Source organism: Tamandua tetradactyla, chromosome 12 (genome assembly GCF_023851605.1).
Source record: "Tamandua tetradactyla isolate mTamTet1 chromosome 12, mTamTet1.pri, whole genome shotgun sequence".
NCBI lineage: Eukaryota > Metazoa > Chordata > Mammalia > Pilosa > Myrmecophagidae > Tamandua > Tamandua tetradactyla.
In genome coordinates, this window is record NC_135338.1 from 91,537,694 (window position 1) to 91,550,282 (window position 12,589).

At 46.0% G+C, this 12,589-nt stretch overlaps 1 protein-coding gene across 2 annotated transcripts in view; it reads left to right on the forward strand.

Annotated features, from left to right (window-relative positions):
- The first annotated feature begins 10,946 nt into the window (after positions 1–10,946).
- FAM174B (family with sequence similarity 174 member B) overlaps positions 10,947–12,589 on the forward strand; it is a 35,765-nt gene continuing 34,122 nt past the window's right edge. Inside the window, exon 1 of one of the 2 annotated variants that reach the window (XM_077124114.1) lies at positions 10,947–11,454. In XM_077124114.1, coding sequence (XP_076980229.1) covers positions 11,105–11,454 — 350 coding nt within the window. In that variant the 5' untranslated portion in view covers positions 10,947–11,104. The remainder of the gene's footprint in view (positions 11,455–12,589) is intronic. The other variant, XM_077124113.1, reaches the window with a different exon arrangement.

Below are 12,589 nucleotides of genomic sequence, written 5' to 3' on the forward strand. Positions count from 1 at the left end.
TCTTACTGCTGCATAATATTCCATTGTGTGTATATACCACATTTTGTTGATCCACTTGTCTGTTGGGCATTTGGTTTGTTTCCATCTTTTAGCGATTGTAAATAATGTTGTTATGAACATAAACCCCACTTGGTGTATAGTTCTTTTTTTTTTTTATTCATTAAAAAAAATTAACAAACAAAACATTTAGAAATCATTCCATTCTACATATATAATCAGTAATTCTTAATATCATCACATAGTTACATATTCATCATTTCTTAGTACATTTACATCGATTTAGAAAAAGAAATAAAAAGACAACGGAAAAAGAAATAAAATGATAATAGAGAAAACAAAACAAAACAAAACTATACGTACCATACCCCTTACCCCTCACTTTCATTTACCACTATTTCAAACTGAATTTATTTTAACATTTGCTCCCCCTATTATTTATTTTTATTCCATATGTTCTACTCTTCTGTTGATATAGTAGCTAAAAGGGGCATCAGACATAAGGTTTTCACATTCACAGAGTCTCATTGTGAAAGCCATATCATTGTTCAATCATCATCAAGAAACATGGCTACTGGAACACTGCACTACATTTTCAGGCAATTCCCTCCAGCCTCGCCACTACATCTTGAACAACAAGGTGATATCTACTTAATGCGTAAGAATAACCTCCAGGATAACCTCTCGACTCTGTTTGGAATCTCTCAACCATTGACACTTTGTCTCATTTTACTCTTCCCCCTTTTGGTCGAGAAGGTTCTCTCAGTCTCTTCATGTTAATTCTCAGCTCATTCTAGGGTTTTTCTCAGTCCTTTGATGCTGAGTCTCAGCTCATTCCAGGATCTTTGTCTCACGTTGCCAGGAAGGTCCACACCCCTGGGAGTCATGTCCCACGCAGAGAGAGGGAGGGTGGTGAGACTACTCATCATATTGGCTAGAGAGAGAGGCCACATCTGAGCAACAAAAGAGGCTCTCTTGGGGGTGACTCTTAGGCCTAAATTTTAAGTAGACTTGACCTATCTTTTGTGGGGTTAAGTTTCATGTGAACAAATCCCAAGACTGGGGGCTCAGCCTATAGCTTTGGTTGTCCACACTGCTTGTGAGAATATCAAGAATTCAACTTGGGGAAGTTGAATTTCTCCCCACTCTCACCATTCCCCGAAGGGGGCTTGCAAATACTTTTCCAGTCACTGATCAAATCATTCTGGGATTCATCGGGGGATCACTCTGGACAAACCAACAAAATCGCATGTGCTACCTGAGATTCCAAGTACTTATGACATTCAATCAAACTATCTACATGAGTTATATTAGGAAATGCTCTAGTCAAAATCTAAATTTTGTAACAAATAAACATTTTTTGCTTCAGTCTCACACATAAGGTGACATTTTAAAGTATTAGTTATCATCTATTTTCAGCACCCTGCAATAATGACAATCCTTTGTTCTTCCTCATGCATGTAGGATGATTTTTAATGACTCATTGAGTCTCTTTACTTGGATTGGTTTGTTGCGATCTTCTCTTTCTTCCTGAGTCAGTGTAGCTTGTTTGTGTGTCTCCAGGAATTTTTCCATTTCATCTAAGTTATTTAGTTTGTTGGCATATAGTTGTTCATAGTATTGCCTTATGATTTCTTTCATTTCTTCAGGGTCTGTAGTAATGCACTCATTATTGATTTTATTTGCATCCTCTCTCTTTTTTATTTTGTCAGTCTTGCTAGTGACCCATCAATTTTATTGATTTTCTCAAAGAACCAACTTTTAGTTTTATTGATCCTTTCTATTTTTCTTTTGTTCCCCCTTTCATTTATCTAATCTTTGTTATTTCTCTTCTTATATTTTGCTTTGGGGTTAGTTTGCTGTTCTTTCTCAAGTTCCTCCAGGTGTGCTGTTAAGTCCTCGATTTTTACTTTTTCTTTTTTTTTAATATAGGCATTTAGGGCAATAAATTTTCCTCTCAGCACAGCCTTTGCTGCATCCCATAAATTCTGATAAGTTGTCTCCTCATTTTCATTCATCTCCAGATAGCTGCTGATTTCTCTAGCAATTCCTTCTTTGACTCACTGGTTGTTTAAGAGTGTGTTATTTAATCTCCATATATCTGTGAATGTTCTTGTTTTTTGGTGGTTATTGAGATCCAGCTTCATCCCATTGTGATCAGAGAAAGTACTTTAGATAATTTCAATGTTTTTAAATTTATAAAGCCCTGTTTTGTGCCCCAGTATATGATCTACCCTGGACAATGTTCCATGAGCACTAGAGAAGAATGCATATCCTTGTGTTTTGGGGTGCATCTTAGTATTTTTTTGGGGGGTGCATGGTCTGGGAATTGAACTTGGGTCTCCTGCATGGAAGGTGGGCATTCTAACCACTGAACTACCCATGCACCCCACATCTTAGTATTTTAAAAAATCATCTCAGGTGATGAAATAAATGCATTTTTCTTGTAAAAAACCTAGTGCATGATACCACAGCATAAGGGAGCCCAGAATTACATTTATCCTCTGGCACAGTTGTTTTAAAGCATTTCCAGCTCTGGGATTGCTATCCTTCTGCAAAAGAAAACTCCCCTTTGGGCTTGGGAGAGAGACTCACGTAAACATTAAAAATCTGTGTCCCCATTTTCCATAACCATGGTTGACCATAAACTCCATTACTTATTTATTTATAATTGATTTCTGCAGAGTCAAAAAAAAAGCATTTGTGTATTTGGGGTTTGGTTTTCATAGATATACTTATTTGCCAAGTTGTCTTTTAGATTTCCCTGTGTGAATGTAACTGATTTGGGAAAGTCCAGTTTCAGAGAAAGCATAACACTTCCCTTATCAAGTGTGAACTGAGAAAGAGATCGGTTGGCCTTTTCTAGACTAAAAATAAAACGAGAACGGGGTGTTTTCAGCTCTAGGACTTTCACAAACTGCCTGGCAAGCTAGCACATTATTATTTTATGAATAAGGCACCAGTGTTCCTTTTAAATGTTCTAGCTTCAGGCTACCTTACTTTCCTGCAAAAAAAGATGAATTATTTATAAAAATCTGTATGAATGTCACATAATGCCTTCATTTCTAGGGGAGAGTAAAATGAACTCCAGCTGGGGCTCTGTGAGCTCTGCAGGCGAGCTGACCTGGGAGCAAGTTGAGGATGGGACTGGATCTTCGCAAGGGGCAGTTTTCTGAGCTGCATCATTCATTCCTCCTGGGAGGATGGTCAATTTCCCCCCTCTTTTACGCGTTTCTCCCTCTTTCTCTCTGTCTGGACAACTTTAGAAAGCAGAGTATGGACGCCCTTTGTAAACGCGAGTGTGAGCAGAGGCAGGTTTTGTGGAATGGTTTCTGTGGATGTTTATTATTTAACCTCCCTCAGCCTGAGTGTTTTCATCTGCAAAGGCAGGGTGGCCACAGTATTTTCTTCCTAGGCCGTGTTGAGGATTAAGTGGGACAAATACGTAAAGTTCCTGACTCTGCTGTAGGTGCTTAATAAATATGAGCTGTCAGCAAGCATTTTCCCCGCACTTGATGGGGCAGCATCGCTTTCCACGTTCACGTGGCTGGGGCGCTGCAGCAGGCGTGTGCGGGGTTGAGGAAGGACAAGAGATGATAAAGGCTAGAGGAGGCCAGTTACCTGAGGGCGGAGCCGCGCTGGAGGCTGACCAACTCGTCCCGGTTTATCCAGGACTATCCTGAAATAAAAATGCAAAGTCCTGCGTCCAGGGAGCCCTCCCCAGGAGGGCTGGTGACCCTGATGTTCACTGACTTCACGGGCTCTCCCGGGGTCATTTGATCTCCCAGTTCTGAGGGCACTCATTTGCACAGCACACTAAGAAAGGGGAGGGAAGAAGCGCCTTTCCTGCCCTTGAACCGATTCTGGGTGACTCCTGCCCCATCTGGCCGTTTTCTTAGGGGTGTTAAAATCTCGGTGAAGCCGGAGTCCCTCCTCTGCCGGAGCTCAGCTCCCCCCCACCGCCTCCCGCTGCAACCCCTGCCTCAGTGGGGCTACCCCAGCAGACCAGCGGGGAGGAAATGGTGCACGGGCTTTGCAAAAATGAGAGCGATCCAATTCCTTTGACATTTGTAAGTGCGCAGTGGACTGTCTTTGGAGATCATTCCGGCTTTGATGTGGAGTCAGGCCCGCAGAGGTGGCAGGTCTGGCTCTGCTGCCTGGGATCCGTGGGACTTCACGTAAGTCCCGTGGCCTCTCGTGCCCTCATCTCCCCCGCACGCAGAGCGCGCAGAACACAAAGCCAGAGGGTTGCTGTTCACTACAGAGAGGACGCATGTGAAGGGAGCTTGGTATGGGGGGCACTCATTAAAACCAGTCCCGCCCCCCCCTCCCGTCGCAAAGACGGTGTTATATATCAAAAAATTCTATTATTTTCTACTCCCTGACACTTTTCTCTTGGCACTGGAAACTTTCTTTACTAGTGTGTAGTTTCACGGCCAATGTGTCTTATCTGCAAAGGGGACAGGCTTTTCCCAAGGCTAGAGGCCACAGGTCACAGGCTCCTTTGTTCCCCTGCCGATCCCGTCCACAACAGGAGCACAATAAGTATCTGTTGCCGTGGTGAGAAGCCCTCCAGATGGCAAGAGCTCTGTTGACATAACAAGGAAAAATGAAAGCGTGGCCGGAGCACGCTGTGGGGTGCTGCCTGGGTTTCTGGCTGAGCGCTTTGTCTTCTTGCAGGCTCCTTTGCCAGGAATCCACTTTGCGTTTGCGGAGGTGGTGTGTCAGCTGCTTCTCCAAAGTGGGACAGAAATGATCCCCGAGTCTTTAGGGGATCCCTCACCAGGCCAGATCCTTCTCCCACTGCCCAGGCTCTAAGCTGACGAGCCTCAGTTTCTTCATCTGTGAAACAGGAATGCTGATGCTTACTTCCCATAGGTTTGGGAAGTTAAGGGCAGTTAAGCATGTGAAGATTGGTGAATACTGGCCATTGTGATCTGGACATACTTTGCCCTCTTTAAGTTTATTCTTAAAAATTAGTTTCACTAAAGAGTCTTGGAAGTACGGGTGGAGCAGAAGTGAATGTGCAAGCTTTGAGGTCCCCGAGTCTGCCTCTCCCCTCTTCCTTATGCATGCTCTGAAGTTTGATCTCTGGTAATCTCTATAAACTTCTGCCCAAAGTTTTAAAAGAAGGATTGACTCAAGACATTATCTGTTTTAGGGAACGCAATAGTTAAGATTGAAGTATGGACTGCACATAAAAAAAAGTTACAAAATTCAACAGAGGATCATTATAGAGACTACAGAGTTCAGAGAAGGAAAAGAAGAAAGCACAAATGCCCCATGATTTCACCACTCAGGGATAATTGCTATTTACATGTTGGCACATTTCCTTCTAGTCAGTTTTCCCTGGTGGCCTCCATTTTAAGCCAGCTGTTAGCCCCGGGAGCTGAGGATGCCTGTCTTCAGAAGGGTTCAGTCCCCTGCGCAAGCCCTGTTCTCTCGGGCTGACAGGTATTCAATTGGAGAACAGGATGTACTCTGAGTCCAAATGCTGACTAGACACTGCCCACTAAGTGTCTCCTACTCAGCCTGCCTTCTCGGGGCTCCTCAGGCAGGACATCAGAAACTCCCTACCCTCCATGACTGGTGGGCCTTGAGGGGCTGGAGAAGCAATTTACAGTTAAATATTTCCTGCCACTTCCACGTTCCTTCATCCTTGCTCTGGTATCTTTTAAATAATTAACATTTGCTGACCACTTACCATTTCTTGGATATTGTGCTAAGAATAAGCATGAACTCATTCTGTCCCCCAATACTACCCTGAGGTAGGTCCTCTGATCCCTGTTTTACAGATGAGAAAACTGAAGCATAAGAAGTTTAAGCAAGGCTACACAGCTAGCAAATGGTGTTGTGGGATTAGATTACTTCTCGTTTGCTCTGTGTGTGTGTATACACACATAAATAATATATACCTATATATGTATATATAAAAATATGTAAATATGTATTTCTTTTTAAAAAATACATTTATAGGGTGGTGCAATGGTGGCTCAGCAGCAGAATTCTCACTTGCCATGCTGGAGACCTTTGTTCAATTCCCAGAGCCTGCCCATGCCAAAAAATAAATATATATATTTATAGATAAATCTTCACACACATATATTTCACACATGGTGTACAATCAATGACTCACAATATCATCGCATAGTTGTGTATTCATCACCATGATCGTTTTTTAGAACAGTTGCATCACTCCAGAAAAAGAAATAAAAAGAAAAAGCTCATACATGCCATACTCCATACCCCTCCCTCTCATTGACACTAGTATTTCCATCTACCCAATTTATATAAATGTATCTGTATATTTATTTGTTTGGTCTGAATTACTTCTGAAGAATTTTCATCTGCATTTGTAGTGGCCATTGGTCATTCTGGCTACCCAACATTGGGCTTCTGGCACCCAAATGTCCTTCTTATTTTGGTGGGCTCCCCCGATGGTGTGAGGTTGGTGCAGGAGAACTATCTCCCAGTTGGAAGTGGAGGGGGTGGGCTATGCCTTCTCCCCTCTCCCAGCTCAGCGAGGGCAACAACATGTGGCTGAGAGGCAGCAGGTCCAAGGTTGAATTTCAAGTGAGTGACTCAATTCACGGATGGTTGAGCGGTCAGTGCTTCAGCGTGGTGACTGTCGGCACCCACCCAGCAGCGCCAGCGGAGGTGGCGGCGATGGCGGGGCCTGCAAGGACACCCACTGGACAGTGCAGCGTCCTTACCAGATCCTTCTGGGTGCCGACACTGGCTTTTTTGGTTCTGGGAGCCCAGCTACATCCAGTTCCCTGTTTCCCGCCCATTGGTGTGGGAGCTGATGCAGCCTATGCAGCAGCCACTCCTGCCCCTTCCTCCTTCCTCATGGTATGCCCCCCGACCCCGCCCCTTAAATTTTCTTCAGGAACTGTCTTAACGCCTCTCCAGACCAGTGCATAGCATTCGCCTGGAGGGGCTACAACTCCAGATGGGCCAATCAGACTGAGGAGTGGGGTTAAATGCCATGGTTGGAAAATATTTTCTTCTATCTTACCTGCTATAAGTATGTGAACACAAAGGCATGCCACTCCAATTGCCATTACAGCGATCTTATGACCAGGAGCCCATTCCCTAAGGCTGAAGCCAAAGCTGCAGGCACTGGACTGGAAGACAGGAAGATCCTGGCTCCATTACATCGCGAAGATGCTGAATGAAAAATTCCTGGGGACTCCCCACCTTGGGGCTTCCTTTATGTGAGAGAAGAGAATTCCTGTACGTTTCAGTCAGTTTGAGATGGGTTTTCTTTTTCATACAGCTGAAAGTATCCTAATCAATTTGCCTCCCCCCGACCCCCACATGCTTCTCTAAGTTCAGTGTCCTTAAATAATTTTTTGACCTTAGGAAACTTTTACATTCTTAAGAAACACGGAGAATCCCAAAGAGCTTTTTGATTATGTGGGTTATAACTATTGATAGTTACTGCTTTAGAACTTAAAATGGAGAAATATTTAAATTATTTACAAATTCATTTGTAAAACAAAATAACTCATGCATATGTTAACAATTTTCTTAAAGATTAGTTGCAATGTGGAATTTGAAACCATGTCAGTGAGTTCTTTGTACATTTTGGAGAATAAGAGATTTGGAGAGAGCAGAGCAGAAGGACATAGCCACGAGAAGCAGAGTCCACCAACCAGCGACCTTTGGAGATGAAGAAGGAACATGCCTCCCGGGGAGCTTCATGAAACAGGAAGCCAGGAGAAGAAGCTAGCAGATGACGCTGTGTTCACCATGTGCCCTTCCAGATGAGAGAGAAATGCTGACTGTGTTTACCATGTGCCCTTCCACTTGAGAGAGAAACTCTGAACTTCATCAGCTTTCTTGAACCAAGATACCTTTCCTGGGATGCCTCTGATTGGACATTTCTATAGACTTGTTTTAATTGGGACATTTTCTCAGCCTTAGAACTGTAAACTAGCAACTTATTAAATTCCCCTTTTAAAAAGCCATTCTGTTTCTGGTATATTGCATTCTGGCAGCTAGCAAACTAGAACACTGACTTAGAAATTTCTCCCGACCATTGCTGTTGTACCATCAATGGCAACACAGTGTAAAAGGCAATCAACATCTTAGTATCATCATAAAATTTGTTTTGACCTTCCAGATTTCCCTGAATGAGTCTCAGAGACCCCAGAGATCCATGGACCCCAATTTTAGAATCTCTACTCTAGCTTATAGTCAATTCTGGAGCAACTCAGCATAGCTCTAACAAACTCCCTTTTTTTATTATATCAGCCAGAGTTGGTTTCTGTTTTCTGTTGCAAGTGTCCTATACTAAAAAATGTCATTGTTTACTTGTGGTTGACTCCAAATGCTTAAGGAGTGCTAACCCAAGGCAATTTAAAAGAAGTCCTTTGTTGTAATGTTTGCACAGCAAATAATGAGGAAGAACGAAAGATTCTAATGTTTCATCTTACTAAAAATTTTAACATTTATGCTTTCTACATTGCTGGTATTAATCAATGTCAAGCAATCAAAGAAATCTACCTTGACTAATGAATTGTGGCAAAAGAAAGAAAAGGGAGCCAATATTTTCTCCCTTCCAATGGATAGCTCCCTATGATTTTACTGAGTGAGGTATAATTGCTCCCAGTTTAGACATTAAAATCTGGGATTCAGGGGTTAAGCACTGTTCTAGTTTGCTGGCTGCCAGAATGCAATATACCAGAAACAGAATGGCTTTTAAAAAGCGAAATTTAATAAGTTGCTAGTTTACAGTTCTACGGCCGAGAAAATGTCCCAATTAAAACAAGTCTATAGAAATGTCCAATTTAAGGCGTCTGGGGAAAGATACCTTGGTTCAAGAAGGCCGACAATGTTCAACGTTTCTCTCTCAGCTGGAAGAGCACATGGCGAACATGGCAGTGTCTGCTGGCATTCTCGTGGCTCTGCCAAAAAAGGGACTCTCTCCAAAATGTTTCCTCTTCAAAGGATTCCAGCAAGCAACTCCACCTTCAGTGGGTGGAGACACACCTTCATGGAAATCATCTAATCAAAAGTTACCACCCACAATTGGGTGGGTCACATCTCCATGGAAACAATCAAAATGTTCCCACCCAGCAATATTGAATGAGGATCAAAGGACATGGCTTTTCTGGGTTCCACCACAGATTCAGACTGGGACAAGCACCAAAGCCACAAAATGGTCAATCCCTTACCCTGGCTAGAGACTCCAAAGCCAGGGTCTCTTTGCTCCACCATGGAGGAGTTTCTGATAAGAAGTATAAAAATATGAGTCTTGAGACATCTGAGGTTTCTGTCTCAGATAACAGCACTACAAAATCATGGACATCAGAGGGGGTCCTTTAAGGGATTTCTCTTACAAACTGTATCACGATGATGTGATAATGCTAGTTCTCAAGTAGTGAAACATTTCTGACATACCACAGAGTGGTATTTGAGAGTTGGGAGAGACCTAAATCATTGGATCTATCCAATTCTCTCACCACTGGAGCAAGCTTGAATATACAAGGTCCATTTCAAATAGTACCTCCTTGGTGATGTCTTCTAATGATCTTATTGTTCATCCTCCTCTCCCATCCCTCAAATAGCAATGTACCGCTGGTACGTGGCAGACAGCTTCTAAGATGCCCCCCCAATGACTCCTGCTTCCTGGTGTTCATGCCCTACTGAAATCCTCCCCCTTGAGTGTAGATGGAGTCTGTGGCTTGTTTCTAACTAACATGGCAAAGGTGATTACATCTCATAAGATAGTGACTTTTATCTTGGCTAGCAGTTTCTCTCTATTGTTTTTTTGGCCTGCATACTTAGAGGAAGCATACCATGCTGCCATGTTAGAACGGCAAGGAACCGAGGTGCCCTTGAGGAACTGAGTCCTGCCAATGCCCCGTGAGTGAGATCGGAAGTGGCTCCTTCCCCAGTTCAGCCTTTAGATGAGATTCCAGCCCCGGCCTAAACCTCCAGTGTCACCTCATCAGAGACCCTGAAGCAGAGGAGTCAGCCAAACTGTGCCCATATTCTTGACCCACAGAAACTGTGAGATAATAAATGTATGTGCATCATTTTAAGCCGCTATGGTTAGAGGATATTTGGCATGCAGCAATAGATAACACACTATACTATCTTAGTCACCTGTCTCTTTTCCTAGCAGCACCAGGAGTAAGCTGTTTGAAGTCACATGCCTTTAGCTGTTTACCCACCACTGGACAGCTTCCTGCTGGGATCCATTCCCAGAATGACAGGGGGATCCAGGGGTCCTCAGGGAATTCCTAGAGCTCCAGAGACATCCTCTGTACTTCATCAGCTCCCTTCTTAGGACCTCTTGCTGGAACCTCCATAATTGTCTTTCTCTTCCTAAGCATCATTTAGCTTACAGACCAGAGGCAGCAAACTGATTACTCCCTGGAGCCTGTAACTTCAGCCAGGCAGGGAGACGTCAATTTCCCTAAATGCTGTTCCTTAGCAAAGGCAGGAATATAGACACTTACATTCCAATCCGATTCATAAGTAGAGGTGCAAAATGCCTGAAAAAATTGAAGCCATGGGATAAGGAACTCTTTTTTGAGAGAAAGAAGGAAACTGGGGAGATACTGAAATACATGCACTAGGTAAGGTATCGGCACCTCGCTTCAGCCTGGACGCCTCAGTGTCCTGGTCTGTAAAATGGACGGTTTAACTCCGTCCTCTGGTCTTTGTTTCTCAGTCTGACATGGTCGGGGCTGCTGTGAGCTGGTTCTCTGGGTCCTAAATCAACATTTAATGAGGATAACAGAAATACCTGTCTCCGAAGGGGATTGTAGGATTAAATGACATAAAAAGAAACGTGAAATGTTCAGTACGGCGCCTGAACCCACGGGTGAGCCTGGCCGTTACTGCTTCTCTCGTGGGTCCCTGGGCCGGTCGGCGGGCTGAGCGCAGCGCGACCCGGGCCCAGTCGCCCGCCCCGCCCACGTGGGGCCGCGGCCCGTCGAATGACTCGGTGCAACGTGTTGGTGGCGGCGGCGCGGGCTCTTCCGGGCGCCGCAGCTTCCTGCCAAGCACCGCGCAGCCGCCGCCGCGGGAGCCCTCGGTGCAGGCCGGTGCGGGACCCCGGGGCTCGGCCGCGCGCGCCCTGCCCGGCACCATGCGCGCCTCGCCGCCGCCCGCGCTGCTCCTGCCCCTGCTGCTGCTTGCGCTCCTGGCCGCGCCCGCCGCTCGCGCCCGCAGAGCCGAGTCCGCCCTGGCGCCGCGGCCCCAACACGAGCGCCAGCCGCGGGCGCCGCCCGGCTCGGGGCCCGGGAACGCCACCCGGACGGGGCCCGGGGTGGTAGCTGGCGGCGGCGGTGGCAGCTCCAGCTCCAACAGCAGTGGGGACGCCCTGGTGACCCGCCTCTCCACGGTGCTCCGCGACCTGCCCACCCTGAAGGCGGCCGTGATCGTGGCGTGCGCCTTCACCGCCCTCCTCATCGCCTGTCTACTGCTGCGGGTCTTCAGGTCGGTTCGGCCGCCCCTTCTCCCCCCCCCCCCCCGCCCCCCCGGCTGTCCCCGCTGGTGGCCCCGCGGACCCACTGTCCCCGCGCGCCAGCCCCGCTTGCGCTCACAGGTGCTCTGGGTGCGCGGCTCGGCTCCCAACCTCGGTTCTCTGTGCGCTCCAGCCCCTCGGGCGCTTTCCCGCCCTGCCCTCCCACTCTGATTGCCCTTTGGGCCACATTTTTGGAAGTTTTCTCAATCGTTATCATAAATATCGGGTTCCATTTTTTTCCTTTTTTTTTTTTTTTTTGACTTTCTGCTAATGCTTATGCAAACGGTTGTGCTCTGAATTCTGACAAGCTTACAGGGAATTGGTTTTTATAACTATTTCACAGATGCGGGGAAAAAAAATTCCAGGCAGGTAGCGTGGCTTATCCAAGTGAGTGCAGCGGTGGAGTGGAAAGAAGCAGTCCTGGTGCGGGAGGGCGGGGTTGGGGTGCGATTGGAGCGGGGCTCCGGGATGCTTGGCGGCCCTTGGCTGCCCCCGTGGGGGACTCAGATGACTCTTCTAGGCCCCCGGCTTCCCCGAGGAGGATTCACAGGGACATGAGGAATCTTGGGCAAAAGCTGGTCATTTCTCGGAGAGAATGGAAGGTTTCTCAAGTTCAGGGAGTAGGTGGGGTCCTGTGGGGATTGTGTCTGGGAAATTAGGAAAAATGATCTGGGTCCTTGGAGTAGTGTGGTGGGATGCAAGGAGGACTTTTCTTTTAGTTCCTGGGAAATCCTGCTTTTGCAGGAAATGAACCATATGTGCCCTGTTTTTTCATCTGTGCTGGTTGTAGGGGAATTTGTGTGTGTGTGTGTGTGTGTGTCAACTAACCACTGCTCCTGCCCTCCTCTTTTAGGTGTTTGGTGTTTGATCAGCTGCTGAAGGTTTGGGGCCAGGGGTTTCCTATGGGGGAACATTTTCAGTTCAGGAACAGGAACCAGAGAGGGCTGTGAGCCATCCACTGAGGTTTGCTGTTGGCTGCTGTGTGACTTTGAGTCAAGGTTTTCCTTGTGGGTCTGTAGGATCAAACACTGTTGGTCCTGAGAAGATGGAGGTAGGGAACTGTGATCCTTCATTGAGCCACCACCCCCTGCCTGACTCAGGCTACAT